Source organism: Ostrinia furnacalis, unplaced genomic scaffold, assembly GCF_004193835.3.
Source record: "Ostrinia furnacalis isolate ACB-3 unplaced genomic scaffold, ASM419383v2 OfSCF0176, whole genome shotgun sequence".
Lineage (NCBI taxonomy): Eukaryota > Metazoa > Arthropoda > Insecta > Lepidoptera > Crambidae > Ostrinia > Ostrinia furnacalis.
This window is the reverse complement of record NW_021130415.1, coordinates 47,054-67,508: the sequence shown is the minus strand read 5'-3', so window position 1 is coordinate 67,508 and position 20,455 is coordinate 47,054. Positions and strand designations below refer to the sequence as shown.

The 20,455-nt window shown below is 36.2% G+C and overlaps 3 protein-coding genes across 3 annotated transcripts; 1 reads left to right on the top strand and 2 right to left on the bottom strand.

The window, feature by feature from the left end:
* Positions 1-2,913: 2,913 nt before the first annotated feature.
* RpS27A (ribosomal protein S27A) lies at positions 2,914-7,180 on the bottom strand. Its single transcript, XM_028305460.1, has 4 exons — positions 7,092-7,180; positions 4,935-5,069; positions 4,464-4,659; positions 2,914-3,152 (listed from the first exon to the last, which is right to left on the bottom strand). The coding sequence occupies exons 2-4, from the start codon at positions 5,057-5,059 to the stop codon at positions 3,003-3,005; spliced, it is 471 nt and encodes a 156-aa protein (XP_028161261.1). The 5' UTR covers positions 5,060-5,069; positions 7,092-7,180; the 3' UTR covers positions 2,914-3,002.
* Positions 5,874-7,178, bottom strand: Ip259 (NSA2 ribosome biogenesis factor-like IP259). The gene is made up of 2 exons (XM_028305398.1): positions 7,092-7,178; positions 5,874-6,720 (listed from the first exon to the last, which is right to left on the bottom strand). Exon 2 carries the CDS (start codon positions 6,698-6,700, stop codon positions 5,921-5,923), a length of 780 nt encoding a protein of 259 aa, XP_028161199.1. The 5' UTR covers positions 6,701-6,720; positions 7,092-7,178; the 3' UTR covers positions 5,874-5,920.
* Positions 7,181-8,612: 1,432 nt separating the features above from the next.
* LOC114353395 (E3 ubiquitin-protein ligase Mdm2) lies at positions 8,613-18,982 on the top strand. Its single transcript, XM_028305387.1, has 7 exons — positions 8,613-8,895; positions 9,352-9,414; positions 12,638-12,756; positions 15,068-15,253; positions 15,760-16,456; positions 17,358-17,376; positions 17,688-18,982. Exons 1-5 carry the CDS (start codon positions 8,868-8,870, stop codon positions 16,324-16,326), a joined length of 963 nt encoding a protein of 320 aa, XP_028161188.1. The 5' UTR covers positions 8,613-8,867; the 3' UTR covers positions 16,327-16,456; positions 17,358-17,376; positions 17,688-18,982.
* Positions 18,983-20,455: the final 1,473 nt, after the last annotated feature.

Sequence of the window (20,455 nt, the reverse complement as noted above, 5' to 3'; positions counted from 1 at the left end):
TGTTAAATTAAATATTATCAATACATTCACCCCCACTCCGTAAATTAAAACGCGCAAAGTGCAGCTGTCTATGAATATGTAAATATTGAAGCGTTCTTTAGAACTGACGACATCCGAGTGCGTCTCTAAATAAATTAATTAAATGATATTTATAAATGTACATCTGTCAGAGGTTTTCATATTGCATGACCAAAACCAAGGGGGTTGCTATTTCTTTTGTAGCAATACTTACCAAAGATACCGTCTATTAACAGGCTATGAAATGAAAGATATAGTGACTTCGTCATTTGACATGATACGAATTAAATCGATTTAAATACATACATTTCTATTTCTAAAAATCAAATGATTTATATTTATATTTCAATGACATAAAATTTCAATTTTGCAAATTCTCCCGCCCTGAAAACCTCGCGGAGTCCCACTGTGATACAATTAGATACATTAATTTTAAATATTCCTCTAGTTGAATTTCTTTTATGACGTAATGGCGCTTGGTGTTTATCCCAATTTTATTATTGTGGCTTGGGAAAATACTTCCAGTGTACACCGTACGGTACCTTGACAGAAATTAACTTGCAAGGATCTTATTTAAAATAAGACTATAATTCCAAAATAATCACAATAAACTATAATTTTATTTGCTAATCTGTACTTACTATGTATTCATGGATGATTTTTTTAACGTTTACCATTGTATAAATCTTGTATTTATTTTATTTCTAGTATTGCTAAATCATTGCCTGCTATTAGGTTTTTGGAACTGCAAAATTATCTAACTGACAGCTCTACCAAAAATATGTAGACTCCGGTTCTAGCTTAATTCTTAATTTTGGAAAGCGACAGAAATAAATAATTTAAGCTAATAAGATAAGTGATGTGTGTCGACCGCCAAACGTAAATCATGTTACAAGATAAGCGAGTTTATAATAAGTACGTATCAGAGTGGATCTTATTTACTGTAGACAATTATAATAATGTAGGTGTAATTCCCCTGAATCATGTTCCAAATCTAGCTGTTGTAGACAATGCGGGCCATTGATAATGTAAACGATGGGACCGATTCCGAGGCTTTTCACTACTGAACAAAATAAACTAACGCTTTATGGAAATACTATTATAAACATAGCATTTAATTCAATGTATACCTGCTAAGGCTCAATTTTTCATAAGCTTGCCATATTGACAGATTTCGTGTTGAAATAGGTCTCTATTCTTCAAATCATCATCCTCTTGGCTCTCTTTCCTTCAGGGGGTTAAAATTATAAGTATTTATTAAATAAAGGCTTGTAAAAATCCTCGGAATCAGACCCAAAATCGCGCTAATGCCAATACACAAATAAATATTTGTATACTTGAAGATAATTTTATGAGATCTTACCCAGTTCGTAATCAATGACAAGTTCAAGTTATATCAATAATAAATTGTAATAAAACGGATTAATTACTTTAGTCGGCGCATTCCCAGTACAACGCCAACCGCCGGGAGAGGCCGAAACCTTTAGGTGTAAGGACGAAATAAATAGATTAATAGATAATATTATATGTAATAGATGAGATAAATTATAAACCGTTAACGCAGGCGTCTTAAATGTTTATAATAAATTAGGTAATATACGTATTCCGAATGAGTAGTGTACTTTTCAGTTGTATTAGGTGTTACGATCTCTTTAATTGTATAAATTAGTTAATTTCGTGGTGCTCTAGGTTAATGTTTTGTTTTATGTATTTAATGTCAATTGTCTTTCATAGCCGCCGGCGCGGAGTCGCGAGCGAGCGTAGCGTGTATTGTAACGTTTCTTTATTAATGCAGTTATGTAAAATCGATCCATTCCAAAATAGTATGATCTGAGAGCAGTCGGGAGATTCCTACTAGTGTTAGAAGTGCATTTGAGGCGCCCACCGGTGCACAAACTATTTCAGTTAGGCAGTGTCTTTATGTTAAGTTAGACAATTCTATTTCGCAGTATTGATTAAATATTTTAATGAATTATGTCAGTATTTTTATTGTGTGCATAACCCATGTGTGTGTGTGTGTGTTTAATGAACTGTCCATAAATGTAAATTATTGACCTACACAAATGAAACGTCAATCAAACTAAACAACTACAGACGATGACGGAATTTAAAGGCAATAAATAAATAAAACAATAAAATATGTAAAAAATGCATTATTTATTGAATTTTTACTTACCATCAATCAATTTGCAGGCCTTCTTCGGTTGAAATCGAGAAGATTCAGCCAGATTCAATGTAGCTGATATGATTATTGTGTGTAGAATTAAAAGGTCAACAATGAAAAAGAAAACAAGGATATAGGAATGGGAAAGGTGTGTGTTGTATGATTTATAGAATGTAAAATAGTATACCAGTTTTGACTTATTACAAAAAAAAATAAACACATGCTGAACATTTGTTAAAATGACATTTAGTATTGAAATTACATTTTAAACAAGTGTTCAACGTGTATTTTTTTTTTTGTAATAAGACAATGTAACTAAATACTGAAACGATGCTAAGTCAAGAATTCGTTATCGGTTCTTACAACGTCCATATTCTGACACGCCCATTAGACCGTTATCATACTTTTTGCAAAAATATTAAGTTAATGACTTATATCATGTCGATTTAAAAAAACATAACCCTCCTCCTGGCGCAGTCGGGTAAAAAAATGGAAGCTTGCATCGTTTCAGAGTGGAAATCACTGAAGCCTTGCAGAGATCATAAGTTCAGCTGAAACAGAAAACTTGACCAATATAAACAGCACAAACTGGACATTTTGACGATTTGTATTGGTTAATTCAATTTTCAGAGAAATCCACTGGACAGAAGATCACGGTAAGGCTCCAAGCAACGAGTAAACACCCATACTCACCCGCAACATCCAAGGAACTCAAAATAAAAAACGGCAAAAATACTCCGACACTGTGTCAAGATTTATTCGCAAAATCCATCATACACAGCAGTCTGAGCGCTTACACTAAGGTGAGGGTAGTCTTAGTCTATTTGTTTTCGTCGTCCTTGAAGACCATGGTGCTGTGGCACTTGCCGCAGTAATGGCGGTCCTCCATGACGGCCATGAACACGCCGGCGCCGCACTGCTCGCCCGTGCACTCGCGGCGAAGCCGGTGGATCTTGCCGTTCTCGTCAACCTGAGAAGATATGACAAACATTAGTTAGACGAAGAAGACTAATGCACCACTGTCAGGGCAGAGTATGGGACTGTTTTGATATGGCCCAATCACATTATGAGGGAAATTGACTGAGTCGAAGCGCGAGCACGCACACCGTAGTATAAGCGACGCAAGGCGTAGCTAACTGAGTGCGTGTTTACACTAGTTTCTCGCATAGTGTAACTGCGCCAATAAACACAAGAGACTAGGCAAAGCTGCAAGTGTGCACCAATGTACACGATGTAAAAAGGGTACGCATGAAAAGTGCTATAAGGTGCCGGTTGTAGGAGACTGTTATCAGTTTTTTGTTATAACTGGTTACCTTAGAAAGTCAATCATCAAGAAATAACTTTCAAATGTATGTTTACCATATTTTTAAAAGACACAAAGGTAAACAAAACAATTTTATTGCTATAACAGTAATTATTGTCAATAGACTACAAAAAAAAGCCAGCTGTAATGAACAGGAAATATGTTTGTCCTTTCCTTTTCTATTTGTCTATTTTTGGATCCCCCACAAACTATACTAATTACTAACGCTCGCGCGCATTAGTAACGCGGCGGTCGCACGCGGCGTGTCGCGACTTGTTTCACGTTAGTCACACTTCCCGCATTCTTGCTTCGGGGAAACGCACCCACTTGGCGTATGCAAATATTGCAACCGCTTCTTATTTTTAGCGAGTCAAGTATGGACTGGTAAAGCAAATAAGGATAGCGAGAATTTGCATGTCGTTTTCAAAATGCATGCGCCTATTCATCAAGATAAAAATGAGTGTAAGCTAACAAGTACACAATTTAACATACTGGTGTAAGAAGATAATATGAAGGCACGAACAATACTATAATGGTTATGTTAGCTTTGGCGGGATAGGTACAGTAGAACGCCGATTAACCGAATCGCCAATTATCCGAATCGGTCCTAAGCGTAATATAAAAAAATAAAACCAAGTAATTTTTGATTTGTTTTTTTGGAACTGAGATATATTTCAACTGAGCGTTATTATAGCAGTTCTACAATAACGCTCAGTAGAAATATGTCTGTTTTTTAAACTTATTAAAGTTTATTCTTTGTGTGACAGTTCGTTTTTCTCTATTACCAGTCTATGTCCGATTATCCGAATTTTCGATTATCCGAATCGACCCCGGTCCCAATTAATTCGGATAATCGGCGTTCTACTGTAATCCGAATTTCCAAGTTTTACTATAAATAAGATAATTTTTCGACGAATACCGAACCAACCTGGAGGTCGGTCAGAGATGGCCTCTGAAAGAAGAGTTTTTGAATCTTACCTTGTAGAACCTCAGCACGGCAAGCTTGACCTTCTTCTTCTTGTGCTTGATCTTCTTGGGGGTGGAGTAATTCTTCTTCTTGCGCTTCTTGGCGCCACCACGCAGGCGGAGCACCAAGTGTAGCGTTGACTCCTTCTGGATGTTGTAGTCCGACAGAGTGCGGCCATCTTCCAGCTGCTTTCCGGCGAAGATCAATCTGAGATGGGGAAACAAACGGTACTCTTATTTTTGCAAATGATAGAATGTCGTAATTTGCCTTTTGTGACCGAACAAGTAAAGCAAAAGAAAATTATCCAGCCAGGTAATGTTTTTCGTAAGGAAGACGTATTGTGGGCTAGCCCCGCACTAAGTGGACAGACGAGGTAAGGCCCTTACCGTAAGGGTCGTCGTGGAAGTCCTGGAGAAAGCCTTTGTCCAGCAGTGGACGTCATTTGGCCGAAACATAAACAATGGCGGCGATTACTCTCTTACCTCTGCTGATCAGGAGGGATTCCCTCCTTATCTTGGATTTTGGCTTTCACATTCTCGATGGTATCTGAGGGCTCGACCTCGAGAGTGATGGTCTTGCCCGTGAGGGTTTTGACGAAGATCTGCATCTTGGATTACCTAACAAAAACAAAGGCCAAGGTCAATTTGGATGAGTCAATTCTGATGGAAGCAGTAGGTATATGAGTAATGATACACAAAACCTCATGTCATTTATTTTTTTACATTTTGTTGTTGATATTCATATTGAAACATAAAATGTAGATATGTAGCTGAAAGGACAGAGCTATTATTAATTAATTGCAAGTGGTTCTTAGTATAATATTAGCCTTATCAGCGCCAAGATATTTAGCAATTTATTAACAACAAAACATTATGAAATACCTATTTTGTACTTGACTATTAAAGCACCACAGCTTATGACGAAAGCAAGTTACACCCTGTATGGGGATGAACAGCGAATTTCGTAAATATTCATACATGTCCAGTCATGACAGGGTTATTGGTATTAAAATAGATACATATGGGGATGAACAGCGAATTTCGTAAATATTCATACATGTCCAGTCATGACAGGGTTATTGGTATTAAAATAGATACATTCTGTAACTGATGTCAGTACCAAATGCACTGGCGCCCTACACAGACCAGTGCACAGTGTGGCATAAAAACAAAGTTTACAATTTTTTAACAGTGGTGTGTTTGTATCTTGTGACATAACAATTATTATTAAAATGGAATTGCTTTCATTTGGTAAGTCTTGAAATTTTAATATTGAAGAGTAGATAACAACACTTCTTCTTTAGTAATATTAATTAATATACCTGAAGGAAATAATAGAATTATTGTTGTAAACTTAAATTAACAGGGTAGGGTATAAATAAAAACCATAATAGAAGCTTCATGGTAGGTTTATTCTTCAAAAACATGGAAATGTTATTACAATTAAAATTAATACAATAAGCAATAAGTTAAACTAAAAGTACAGCATTGATGCATCCATCATTCTCTGGGTTGTTTGTCACTTGGGCATACTTTCCCCAAACAACTTTGCCGGCCTGCGTCACCAAACCCAGTTCAGAGATATTAACTTCAATAACTGTACCCTTCGTAATAACTCCAAGGCTTGTGTACATTTGAGAGCTTGGGTTCTTCTTCACCCCAATGATGGGCAAGCAAAATGTGGCCTTCAACTCTGGATGAGTGACATGAGCTTTCTTGAAACGCAGGGCCATCGGCCTGATAAACCTCTCAAACTTTGGTGGCTTTCTTGTGAAGTTCTCTCCAACATAAGTGACCTTTGTCACCATACGCTTCCAGGCTTTTCTCTTTGATTTACCAGACTTCAAGACTTTGAACACCTCGGCATCAGCTTGTGCTCTCACTTTAGGTATAGGCACATCCCATTTGCCAGCTTTCTCTTTCCTTTTCTGTTTGATCATATTAGACAGTACTTTGGCGCGAGACTGCACATCTCGGTCGAGGAGGTACACGGGCAGCGCTCCTTCGGCCACTTTCTCTGTGTTTTGTTTGACATTCTTCTCCTCGTGCGCTTTGATCTTCTTCTTCATCTGAATCTTTTCATTGCGGCGCTCCTTGTTGTAGATCTTGGCCTTGATGCCTCGCAGCTTGCGCGCCTTTTCGGCCCTCTTGTGAGGCTCACGCGCCTCGCGCTTCCTCTTTCTCTCCTCATAGTCGAGTCTCCTACCGTAAAGCTTTTGATGGCGCTCAATGTATTCGTTCTGCGGCATTGTGGTTGCTTATTCGGCAACTACAACAAAATTACCACCTTATCAATTGTGTCGCTGATACACTCGCGCTAACATAACCTCTTCGACAAACACCGATCGATAGCTGGTGCATGTGCTCACCTCGCCGATTAAAATATTTATGTTGACGACTTCCATGCACCACGTTCAATTTATCACAACATTAAAAAACATTGAGAAACCCGTAGGAAATAATTTCGTATCAATCCACGTGTGACTAATATTCAAGTCTTTCAAAAGTCAATTTGACGATTTAAAATCTTTGAAATTTACCTTACACGATACAAATGCACACTAAAGACATTTAAAATCTCGGATTTACACAATATTGCGCAGTAAAACGAAATAAATTACACAAAATTGACAAACTCACCTATGCCGACACCATGCCACAAGGAAAAGGAAACTGTCGTCATTCGTCAATGGATAGGACTGGGGCTGCCAGAAGTTTTGTTTAGTAGTTTTTTTAGAAGTTTTAAATACAGTGGGTCTAGTGGTCTAGCTAGACAAAGGTGCACATTAAAATCGCAAACCAGTCGAAAAGTGGTCGAAAGGCCTTTTTAGGAAGTTTTAACTGATTCGATTTTCAATTCGAACAAAAAGTGCACTTTGTCTAGCTAGCTAGACCCAAAGATTGATAAAAGAAATAGTCATAAAGCTTTATCATGCATGTTTAATGAAATGTATTATGTAGTACATAAAAGTATTTACTACATAATACATTTCATTCATCAATTGCAATTTTATTTAATTATTGATTATTCGTAATTTGTTATTACATAAATTACCAATAGTCCAAAATGTACAGTCACGGAATGAAAAGGTTCGTCAGTTTTCAAATTGATTCCTTCAACGAATCGCGAACACATATTACCTTTTGAAACTATGTTACAGAATAATCTCGAGTTAGAGAAAATAATCTTTAACTGTTCGTCAGTAAAGTTCAAAATTATTCAGATCAAAGTTGTTTGACCATTTATCTTGTCAAGAAGATTATATGATTGATATACTTAAACCTTCTTGTTGGTTCAACCTGCCATTATTATTTCTATTAAATAAAAAAAACTATTGTCAATTGGTGATGTCATCACAAGCATTGCACTGATGGAATAGAAAAATAAACAAGCAAAACCTTATTCGTTTGCAAACGTCATATTTATTTAAATGTTAGCAGCACTGTTTTTTGCACTGTTATGTTGGCAGGTTCGACTTTTACAGTACCTAATGCAAACGAAAACCGACACTAAGGTGACGAACCTTTTCATTCTGCGACTGTACCATTTTGCATTGGAAATGATGGAATTTAATCTGAAAAAAAAATAATACTTGTGCCATGTTTTTCAAATCTCTACCACACCTCAAAAACACCAGTGAACAATCAAGGTTTGGACTTTGGGAAAGGAAAGTTTTTTTTCTTTTCGATTTACCCTTGGTTTAATGAATGTTTTATGTTTAATTGTTGGATTTTGTCTCTAATAACGAAAATTCATGACATACATTGCTACAACAATATTTTTATGTTCGTCTCAATCATTGGAACTGGCGGTTGGCTAGATGGCTGTTCCACAGTGAAAATAAAGAATAAAAAAAAGAATCTTACATAGTGTTCAATACTCAATTTTTTTGTCTTCTTTTAATTTTTCACGCGTTTTTTTTTCAGGTTTAAGAATTTATTTCTCAAAAGAAATTGTACATTTCACTTAAAATGAGAAACAAGGTATTTCAATTATTTATAAAATAATAATTATTAATAATAATAATTTCGGTATCACTACTATAGCTACGGGGTGACACAGTAGACAACTTTAGTAGAATTCAGAGTAGTTTTTAATGGCAACATTTTAAACGTCAAACTTATTAATCGCCTTGACGTTGCTCCACGCTGGCGACTGACGCTTACATTACTAATTTTTGATTGGACGAAACTTACAACAGAAAATAGTACTATTGGTGTATTTGATGTGTACAATCATTGTGATTGGTTCGTGTAAAACATAACCAATAAAATTAAATTTCTCTGTGGGTGACATCGAAGTAGTCAAACAAGGAGGAGGAAATCAGGTCCAAAACGGTCCAAAGCAAAATTGAAAGCCAAATTACTGTACTAAATTGAGCACCGTCCTCATATTATTGATGAGATATTTCTATTATGAACACAACAGCATCGTTTCCTTCAGGTACGTTACTTTAGTACTTCATATAAGCTGTATTTTAGGTGTTGGAATGTATCTATGCCATTTATATGAATGTGTTGTATGTTATTAAGTAGATAGTATATTCTATGTCGTATTATGTATAGTAAGTGGATTTGTAAGCCTTGCGCGTACGTTGAATCGCGCGAAATTCAAGGTTACCACGGACTCAAGTATGTTCCAAGCGTCTTTTTTTATCTAGTTTTCCTCCGCGCCATTGTGTACAGTTGCAAACAGAAGTCATAGGATGATTTTTTTAGTAGATGAAATTGCTAACATTTTATTGTAGCCTTCTAATGCATTTTAGTCTTAGGGCATCAATAATTTACTAACCATAACCAAACAGCTAATGTATGGCTCTTACAAGCTGACCGAATAGATCTCAATCTGAATGAAATTCTTGTCAATACTAAAACTTATCAACTAATTGAATGTTTTCAGAACCTTCATGGAGCCGACGCTGTTCAACAGAAACCGTTTTCAGTATTCAAGGACAGGAAACTGGTAAGTTTTACTCAGCCGATTTTAATTGTTGTCCATGTTTTAAATATCTTGTTTATTAATGTGTCCTCTTTTTATGCTTGATCCTCTTCCTATTTGTGTAGCATGATAGATTATGTATACTATAAATGTATTATAATTTCCTTTTTTGTATTGCATGGTGTATGTTTGTTTCCTAGTTGTTTGTTGTAACACTTAAAAGTATTACATGATATTTTACGTTTCATTTGTACAAGGTTACCTAACCGATTCAAAAATATTATTTTTAGAATGATAAGAAAGAACTCATTGACATTCATGTCATTCAGTGACACTGCTGATTATAATGTTAATTTTAATTGATTCTGATATAAGATAATGGAGTCTTGTGTATTGTTGCAAGAAGTCATTAGAAATTAATGCTTTAGAAATAATTAAATAAAAAAAAATTCATTGTCACACTATTTGTACTATTTTTTTAATGGGAATCCAGCTCATGCGCTGGGCTTGATCTTTATCAGTTATTTGAAAAATACAGATATAAGAGATGTGAATGGAGAAGCAGTGTGTTTTAAAAGCCTTGGAAGTTGGAATTTATCAGCCAGTGCCTGACACTAATAAAGTTATCTTTTATATGGATAATTTATGAAGTTAAGGGCAGAAGGGGCAATGTCTATCTATGGACTTCTTGGAACCTAAACTGACATCTAAGACCCTTCTCCCTAATGTCATGTTTTAAAAAACTTCCAACTAATATTTTTCCTTTTAAAAAATGTATTTTATTTTATTCGTATTATTATATTTTATTTATTTCTACTGATAATATTTTCTTCCATCTGTACATGAATTTTAAATATCCTCTTATTTTTTTTGTTGTTTAATTACCTACCTCAATTATTATTATTATTTTAGTATACCTATTTATATAATTTTATCTTTAAAAAAACGATAAATTGATAAGGTGATTTTTTGGCAATTGCTGATAAGTGTTATCAAACTTGTGAATGTTGATTAAGTTGGTTGAAAACTTTCCACGAAATTCTGAATGTGTGGCGATCTGAGTGTTATGTGCTATCACGCGCATAGCATTGTTCCTCGTGAGTCAGGCGCATTACGATGCAAGACTTGTTAAAACGTGTCTTTTGCTCATTGCTATCGTCTACCGCCGCGGACGGACATCAAACCGCGGCGTTTTCCACGCTCCGCCTGTTGCGTGAGAAAACACATTTCTGCCGAAACACCGGCATGATAAAACATGATCGTTACACTAATTGAGCGCAATCAGAACCAGTTTGATTGCCTAATTAATATTATGTAAAATCACTCAAATGGTTAAAAATAACTACATTTGTCATAATAATATTTTTATCTTGTAAGATTTTTTCCCAGCATTGAAAATCGTATCAATATTCAAGCAAACCGGTAATTATTTTTATTAAAAAAAAGAACCTACGTTTCTAGAAATTGTTCAGAGAAACAAGATTAAACCAGTTGTAGAGCAAAATGCTCTGGGGTATTTCCCCTAATAACCGCCATTCATGCTTTTTGCCTGTGACGTCACCGTTCCCTTTCGAGTTGTATCATGCGTAGACTTGTCAATAAAGCTGATGACGTCATTATAAGCACATGACGAGTCAGTCGCGCTCTGTTGACCATTTTAATTTGCATACTCTAAAATGGTAAGCCTAAGGTAAAACGTTGGCATTAAGGTACCTACCTACCTACTTGTCCAAAGTTTTCGTTGCTATTCAATATATTTTTAAGAATAACCTATTTAAATAATGATAAAATAAATGTTGTTAAAGAATTATTATTTTTATGGTGATAAATATTTTAGTCAGTTCAATAAAATAATAATGATTTAAAAATCTCACTAAGGAAAAAATATGGTTCGAATCCATATTGAGCATTTTTTTTATTACTTTTATGGATTATTTTTCCTTGACCAATACAAAACACTGTTTTTGTATTACGACAGGCGAATTGTTTGTATGAGAGCACTAATAGATTTGGTGGTAAATTGTCAGATTTATGTCAGTCGCACCCTGGCGGTCCCGGCGCGATCAGGGTGCCTGAGGACACCGGCGATCACGGACAATATCATCAAGACAAACTAATTTAATATACTGGCCTTATTACTTATTCATAATCATGCTTTTACTAAATATTTTTCAGTAGAATACCCTACAGATCCTTTTTATAAAGTACTTTTTAATTTATTTTGAATGAGTTGAGTAATTCTATTGAAAAATATTTTCATTTTGTATTACTCGTAGTTCAATTTATGTAGTTTCAATAGTTTGTGTTTATTTCGTATTTTTTATTGATACATTCATGCAAAAAAAGTTAATAAAAAATTTAGTTTAAATGATTTAATACTAAAACTAACTTTTTTTGCATGATTGCATCATTAGTCAAGTAGTGGTAAGTAGTAGTAGAAAATTAGAATATTTTAGTATTATGATAGAAATTACTTATTTATTTCGAATTTACGATCTCGTTTAGCATTAAAACAAATAGTAAGTAGGTATGTATTAAGACAGGTTGTAGTCCCATTTGTATTCTATATTGCAAATATTAGTTGGTTTTTTATTTATTTATTGTGAAGAGTTCAAGGTAAACTACAAGATTATTTGAATGCTTATCAAAATTAGTTCTTAATAAATAATAGTTAAAACATCTAATACATAATGTACTTACTACATATTATTTTAAATCTGACCATGTACTCGTATTCAACTGCTAATTGTACATAATAATAACTAATACACTTCTTGCCCTTGAACTTTTTAAATAATATGTATTTTGCATAATCTAATTATAAAATTTACATGATTTGAATTTTGAATAATTGTTTAATTGGCATGTTACAGATTGATTATATCATAGAAATATAATTTATGCACGAGTTTTTGATGATGTTAAATGTGAATTTTTGCATGTTTTTTGTGTGACGTTTGTATAGTATCATTTAAAAAAAATGCAGAGAACAATATTACAAAAAATCTTGTCAAAAGAGTGAATGTCAAAAAAATATTGGAAAGTAATGTCAAAAGACTCAAAGAAAAAATGTGTAATAGAAAAAAAAAAACAGAAGAAAACGAAACAAAACATAACAAAACATGTGAAGATAAAAAAGAAGAAGAAAGAAAAAAGATTGGGAAATGCTGAAAAAAAAATGTAAAAGGCTAATAAAGGTGCAGGGATGTTTTCTGACAGTGTAACTAAGTGCGTGTGCTGTTTGTAGATATTGTGCAAGACTCGAGTGACTCTGAGTTGGACAGCGATGAGGACGTGGAGTACGAGCCCTACACCGCCAGCGAGGAGGAGGCGCCGATATCCGAGGCCACTTCGGGCCAGAGCGATGTTAGTATCCGAAACATGACGTCATGCTCGCATTTGTCATTCGATATTCTTACATCGACTTCCATCGTCATCTTGACTAATTTTACAATCAACTGATAACTTTGATAAAGTCGATGTTTTCAAATTATTTTCCACTTAGTTATTTAATTTTTAGCGTTAAGAATCGCATCTCAAACTAATTTGAAAATTATAAATAACTTTCCACTATCATTTTCCACTTATTGTGAACATTTAAGACTTACAGTCGTGGTCAACTAATTAGGGACAGATAGAATACTAAGCAATACTAAGTGTTCATATCCTATTATTGTGAGCTTCATTCAATATTACTGGCAGTTACTTTGTAAACATATTATTGACTATCAAGTACTCTATTTAACAGAATACAATAACAACAAAAAAACTTACTAACTTAATAAAAAATCTTAATCAAATCACATGAATCGGTAATTATGGTACGGACGGTCTGGCCACCTAATTAGGGACGCTTAAGTTTTTCCTTCTAAATTAAAAAAAAATAAAAAGTAATAACTTTTATTCTGTTCATTTGTAATTTCGGCGTCAATTTGAAAAGCGATATTCTTATCTTGCGAATTAAAAACTCATCAAACTATTAAAGGTAATGGGCTGAAAGAAAAGCAACAATGCGCTAAGTTATAATCAATCTTTATCAGTGTGGATGGCCATACCGGTAAATTGCAGATCATCTGAAATGTTCCAAAAACATGAATCTACGATGCAGTGGCTTATTTCAAAATCATGAAACCACAGAAAGTATGCCTAGAAGGAAGAGGCCAATAAAAACAACCCCACAAGATGGATCGCAGAATGGTCACTCTCGCAAAGAGAGACCCCTTTAAGGGTTTCGTTCTGATCAAGAGCGAGATTTTTGGACCAGAACCGACTGCTGGAGTATCTGCGAGGACCGTCAGAAGGCGACTGGTGGAGGCAAAGCTTGTAGGAAGAGTTCCTCGAAAAGTTCCACTACTGAAGATGGAACACAAAGAAGCAAGATTGGCGTTTGCAAGAAAGTATGGACATTAGGCTTTTGCTCAATGGATAAATGTGCTGTTTTCTGATGAGATCAAGATAAATCTTATTTCATCCGATGACAGACAATACGTGCGACGACCTGTAAAGTCCGAAATGATACCAAAGTAAACGAAGAAGCAGGTGAAACATACAGGCGGCAAAATAAAAATCTGGGACTGTTTTTCTGGACATAGAGTGTAACCTATAAAAAGAACTGAAGTTAAACTTGAGCAATTCCAATACAAATAAATATTGGAGAAAACGATGCTATCGTATGCTGAAGAAGTCTTACCAGTCTCATGAACATTTCAACACGATAACGACCCAAAACATACCGCGTACTCTGTTTAATCGTTCCTAGCGCAACAGTCAGTGACGGTACTAGATTGGCCCGAAAACAACTCAGACTTAAGCCCTATAGAGCTTATGGTATGAAACGAAGGAAAAAGTTGCAGCTCAACGTACTGGCACTAAAAAACAGCTTTTCGTGGCATTTAATGGTGTTTGGAATAATATTTCTTTAGAAACCTGTACTGATTTGATTGCATCCATGCCGCGCCGATGTCAAATGGTTATAACCAACAAAACCAACCATATTGGTTATAAAAATACGTTTGATGATTTTGTTTTGTATTCTATATTTATTAATGAAAACTTTTTATGTAATAAACACTTAAATAATTTCCAATTTATTTACATTTACAGTGAAAGTGTTACGTGTCCCTAATTAGTTGTCCATCCCTAGGTCAATAAATGTGTAGGTGGCAATGATTTATTTCTTTTAAAAATATTGATCGCAACTAGCTAGTTTCTTTTCTGGCCTTTAAATATTTAGAATACTAGCCAAATTACTTGTTATTAATAGGCACAAGCTACAAAGCCTCGTAAAGATTTTTTTTTCGGACTGGAGAGACGGTCTTGTGTTTAAGTCATATAAGTCCCTAATTAGTTGACCACGACTGTATGTATTTTGAGTTGCATAATTTAAAAATTGAATAATCCACCCTTTACAAATTGTTTAACACTATTGTACTCGAAGGTACTTTTTTCTCTAATACAAAAGCGCCCTTTACGAACTATCTATACGAACATTGCCCATTAAGTTTCTTCAGTGACTGCTGCTTCAATCACTCTACAGTGACTTGCCTTTCCCTCCATAAACTGAAAAGACTTCGCGCTAGCACGAAATCTGAGATTTGCCGAGTAGATTTCACACCAAAACCCCTCGGACTAGGCCAATCCCACCATAGAAGCAGTTGTATATTATCCTCTCCACCAGGCCGAGCTGATCTCGACGACGGTGGTGTCGGTGGCGGCTCGCGACGACGACCTGCAGTTGGCCGACTCCGAGACAGGGTCGGCGGCGTCGGAGGCCGAGGGCCAGCTGCCGGCCTACCGAAGCTGTGCTCGCTGCCGAGCCGCCAACCACAACACGAGATACCGATACTGCGACAAGTGCTTCACGGTATGTGGATTGATATCATCATTGTTGTAGCCACAGGTCGTCCACTGCTGAAAATAGGCCTCCTACCATGGTTTCCAGATTGGCCGATTAGCCGCAACCTTGATGAGGTGTAATGGCTTCTGATAATCTGGTACTTACCAATGCTCTTCTAGTAGCAATTTAGCAAAGCTCTTTGCGTATATTTGGTTTGGTATCATAGTTCGCCTAACGTGTTAGCATCGTCATTTCAGACAAAGGAAGACCATTGCTGGTCAAAGGCCTCACCAAGATCGGTCCTGCGCTGCCCTCATACAAGTGCTCTCCACGACCTTCATTTATGAACCTTCCATCCTTGTGTTGGTTTCGCGAGTAACTGTAGTGTGTAAAAACGCTCGAAAGGGTTGTATTCCTTTCATATTTCCCTTTATGTTTATGCCTTTTTTTCCTAAATAGAAAAGAGTTGAATGTTTGGTCAACGATGACTTTGAATTTGTATAGTTGCTTATCGAAAACTATCTCCATTCCAGCTCCGAAAGAACTTCTTCCCGCCACGGCCGAGACGCAAGCTAAAACGGGAGACTTCCAGCCAAGAGGTCGTCACGCTTGCGCTGTCCCAGGACTCAGGCATCGAGTCGCTCAACAGCCAGGAGCTGGCGTCCAGCCAGGAAGGCCCTGCTGGCAGCCAGGAAGGCCCCGCTGGCAGCCAGAAGGTCGCCCCCAACAAAGCCGGCGAGGGCCCCTCGAGGCTAGGTAAGCTCAAACGCCGATCCGAATCGGCCGACCGGTCCTACAAGCGGCCGAGGCTCAACTCCGGCTCGGAGTCCGATCGAAACACCGACGAAGTCGAAGTCGCGCCCCTAGTTAAGACCGTGAGCGACCCGGCCGTGACGATCGAGACGATCGACTGCAAATCCGAGAAGGACAACCTCTGTATCATATGCCTCACGGAGCCGAAGTCCGGGGTGTTCGTGCACCGCCGCGTGGCCCACATATGCTGCTGTTACAACTGCGCCGTGAAGGTGTGGTCGAAAGCCCGGAGGTGTCCGATTTGCAACTGCAAAGTGAGCAATGTGCTCAAAGCGGTCGTGATGTGAAAGGCGACGCCTGGCAGGATGGACGCCGTTCTCACACAGCCTAGGGAATTAACTCTGCCGACGAGCGGCTATGATCAAAATGTAGTTACCAAATTGTTAAAAATATACTGCTTCATAGTAATTCCAATATCTGGGGGCACGGCAGTGCCCCCACCAAGTCGAGCAAAAAAGCGGCACGGCCGTACCATCCTTTTCTCGAAGCAATTCAGGCCATTTTCGACCGCCTGTAACTTCGTTGTGGATACAACTAGAAGGCTGAATTTTCATTAGCTATGCAGGCATTGTAAAGACACGGTATATTTCAAATTTCATTCAATTTGAACCAGTAGTTTAAGAATTATAACGGGTCAAAGTTACTTAATTTTGTCACTCACTGACTCACTGACTCACTGACTGACTCACCGATCATCAAAATTCTAAGGCACTTCTAGCAGACCTAGAAGCTTCAAATTTGGAATATAAGTAGTGTTTGGTGTATGAATCAAGGAAAAACTAAAATATTTGGGGGCACGGTAGTGCAACCGCCAAGTCGAGTAAAATTTTTCAATTTCGGTCCAGTTTTCTAGATACATAACTGCTGTCTACAAAATACAAAAAGAAATGAGATTTGGGGGCACGGTAGTGCAACCGCCAAGTCGAGTAAAATTTTTCAATTTCGGTCCAGTTTTCTAGATACATAACTGCTGTCTACAAAATACAAAAAGAAATGAGATCCCATCAAAAACAATACTTGTCAAAAAAACCAAGTCTCGCAACTCAGTTGTTCTACGGTAAAAAGTTGTGAGATCCATGTAATACCAAGTCCAGGCCAGGAAATCTTTAACGTTTTACATAAATATATTGACTTGGCCATCGCATGAAAACACGTGTAAATTAAATTATTTAGTGCGATGGCCAAGTCAATAATTTATGTAAAACGTTAAAGATTTCCTGGCCTGGACTTGGTATTACATGGATCTCACAACTTTTTACCGTAGAACAACTGAGTTGCGAGACTTGGTTTTTTTGACAAGTATTGTTTTTGATGGGATTCAACATTTATCTGATCAGAGGTGGAATTGTGTAAAGCAATCGTAATCATTTGACAGTTCATAACGTACGATAAAGTCAGTTATAGTTCCAAAATACTGGACTGTCCTGTCGATGACATTGACAGTGGGGCGCCACCGTCAATACCGGATCGCTGGTTCAGATTTTTGTCATGTCGGAAACCATATAGTTGAACGATGGTAGCGCCCCCCTGTCATTGAGTTTGGTGGGACAGTTCAGCGTGGGTCATCTATAAACAAATCGTTTGACAGAATAATCGTACGTTATGAACTGTCAAATGATAACGATTGCTTTACACAATTCCGCCTCAGGACTTTTACCATGTGCTATTATTATTAATCATCATAATCATTCCTGTTAATAGAGTGGTGTTTTACTTCGTATTGGTCTGCTATAATGACATTAGGGCGTGTGTTGACGAGCCGGTTTTTACCCGGTCCTGCGTCGGGCCGGTACCGGTAATGGCGTACACAACACATGCACTTACCGGCTCCAGTTCGATACCGGACTGGGTAGAAACCGGCTCGTCAACACTTGCCCTAATAACTATTAGGTCTAGTTCAAAACTTGGCAACACCCACGGCATTACTCGTCGCCCTTTGGAGGCCTCCGTGATCAGCAGCTTCGCTCCATTCTGCAGTGTAGCCTGGCCCAGAGCTTAGTTCAAGTGTCTTTAGGATTTGTTGCTTTCAACATCCATTCGTCTTCACCACATCTTACATTTCAGGAAAATAGTCTTGTACAAATAAATGTGCACATGGTATAAATCTCGTATAAATATTCTTCAACTCACAACTTATAATTTCTAATTTTGGCTGTGTGATAATGGTGTCTGCTATGAAATAATTAAGCGATTGATATTATCATCAAGCCGGGATAATCATTCTTCCCATACTTAAGTCGAGATTAGCTTATTGTCTGAACTAAATCTATATTAGTTAAATTCGAACGATCCGAAACGTAAAATGCACTGTATATAATATTGTATATAGCCGCTTTGCAGAGTTAATATATTCGTATAATAATGATTAGGTTAGGTTTCGTATGGATTAAGTAGGACGGATCTCAGGTCTGTAAAAATTGCCAAAAGTTTCGATGAGTACCTAGTTTACATTAATATGTGCTGTAAAAATAATATTAACTACTAATGATACTCATTGAATTAATTAGTCTTTTAAATGAGATATGAAACTGGGTGACAGAGCTAAAAAAAATAACTATCTGTGCCAGGTTAATAGGATACATACAAAAATTACTGAGATCCAAAGAAAATTTGAATGAAGGCCGTTAATTTAATACAAACTGTCGACTTATAAGTTCACATATTATTTAATAGAAGTATAGTTGTTTTAGTGGCAAAGTAGCACTCGTAGAATACATTTCTTTCGTCCAATCTTCTGCCTGATTTAATACATTTCAAAACTAAGAAATTACTTCAGCTAGAAACTAGATGACAGGGCAAATGAAGACTTTACTAGTAAATGAATAGTTGTGAAGTAGTGAGCAAGCTTGCGATTATATTATATGTTTTGCTATTGCAAGTAATATTCTAGTTAGGTGCAAGAATCGCCACAGTGTTGCGATCTCTTCTTATAATTTCTGATAGCAAATAAAGTCAATGAGTATTTCTCAAAAAAAGTGTACGTAACGAAACGGTAGTAACGAAATAGTAAGGCCATAAGGCTTGTTATACATTGGCGAAATATTGTGAATGCTCTTTATTTATTCAATTCGAAATATTTGTAAGTATGCACCCAAATACGGGGTAATATTAAGGGGTTAGAAATAAAATAAGGGAGTAATCATTCATACTATTTTAATAAAATTATTTTTGTTCCATCATGTTTATCCATTTTGAGTCGTTCTCTGTAAGCTTTTTGCCTTTCGGCATTGGTTTTTGGCGGCATTCCTAAAAAAACAAAAGAAGTAATCACATAAAAACGTAATCTAAATGATTTGATAATTTTTTGCTGGTGGCACTTCTGTAAAGCGGATAGTATCCAATCCTTTTGTTATTAACGCTCTATATTTTTTGAAATTAATTAAGTAGTGAATATTACTATGCTTAGTCAGGTAATAACAGTATACACTCAGCATTATGTTGTACTTTTTCGTAACGTAACGAAATTCGCAAAAAACGTAACGAAATATTAGACAAAATGAGATCAGAAAAAAGTAATTAAAAGTAATTAAATTTTACTTTTTACTTTTTAATTAATTATTTAATTATTTCGGAATTTTTCATATTTATTAAGACCCAAAGAAAAAAAAAGAAAAAAACAAAAATTGTGTCCAAAATTTTTGACTTTATCGATCGATATCTCGATAACGATGCATGATACGCTAAAAATGGTTCGGGCGTTATTGTAGAGCACAAAGAAAGCTACAAAAAGTGTCCTACAAAAATTTTCGAATCTCATCGGATAGCCGAGTTATTGCCGAAAAACAAATTTTAAGCGTTTTCCAAGATGGCGGCGAAAGCTCCTAGGAAAGCTTGGTCGACAATCTCAAGTTAAGCTTTTCTAGGTATCCCCTACAACATATTAAAAAATTAGAAGCGCAAATTCATTTTCTTTTATTTGCCTTTTTTTCGGACGAAATGACTGGACTAATAATTCTTCGTTATCTTAAAGATTAATATTCATCCTTCAAAATTGTGTGTGTGTTTTTTTTGTGTGATGATTTATAAATATAAAACTTTTGAACTGTTTCAAAGCACACTTTTTTTTTCAAAATGTACATTTTTTTTGAGAAATACTCCAATATGGACAAGAGTAAATGTCAACCCATGCTATAAACAGGCTGATAGTTTTTGAATAGGATTCGTCATAGTGACATTCTATTGGCCAATATGATACACATTAAGTGACTTTGGCGTTAGTTCTGGGTTATATTACATGGGCTATACATTAAAACATCCCCATATATTTTTTGTTAAGTACAGGTTCTGAAGAGAGCGTGAAGCGTAGTTAGCTACCATTATGGAACCTTCGTGTTGTGTTCAATCGCAAATCTGTGGCGTCGGAATTTATTTAAAAGTCTTATTTTCCGATTACATGTAGAATTAAGTTTCCTTTTT

Excerpts from the sequence above, each read along its gene's own strand:
- RpS27A (XM_028305460.1), bottom strand. The coding sequence starts at position 5,059 with ATGCAGATCTTCGTCAAAACCCTCACGGGCAAGACCATCACTCTCGAG. Across the intron at positions 4,660-4,934 it reads ATCCCTCCTGATCAGCAGAG|ATTGATCTTCGCCGGAAAGC; the intron begins GTAAGAGAGTAA and ends TCCCCATCTCAG. Across the intron at positions 3,153-4,463 it reads CCGTGCTGAGGTTCTACAAG|GTTGACGAGAACGGCAAGAT; the intron begins GTAAGATTCAAA and ends ATATCTTCTCAG.
- Ip259 (XM_028305398.1), bottom strand. The coding sequence starts at position 6,700 with ATGCCGCAGAACGAATACATTGAGCGCCATCAAAAGCTTTACGGTAGG.
- LOC114353395 (XM_028305387.1), top strand. The coding sequence starts at position 8,868 with ATGAACACAACAGCATCGTTTCCTTCAG. Across the intron at positions 8,896-9,351 it reads AACAGCATCGTTTCCTTCAG|AACCTTCATGGAGCCGACGC; the intron begins GTACGTTACTTT and ends GAATGTTTTCAG. Across the intron at positions 15,254-15,759 it reads ACTGCGACAAGTGCTTCACG|CTCCGAAAGAACTTCTTCCC; the intron begins GTATGTGGATTG and ends TCTCCATTCCAG.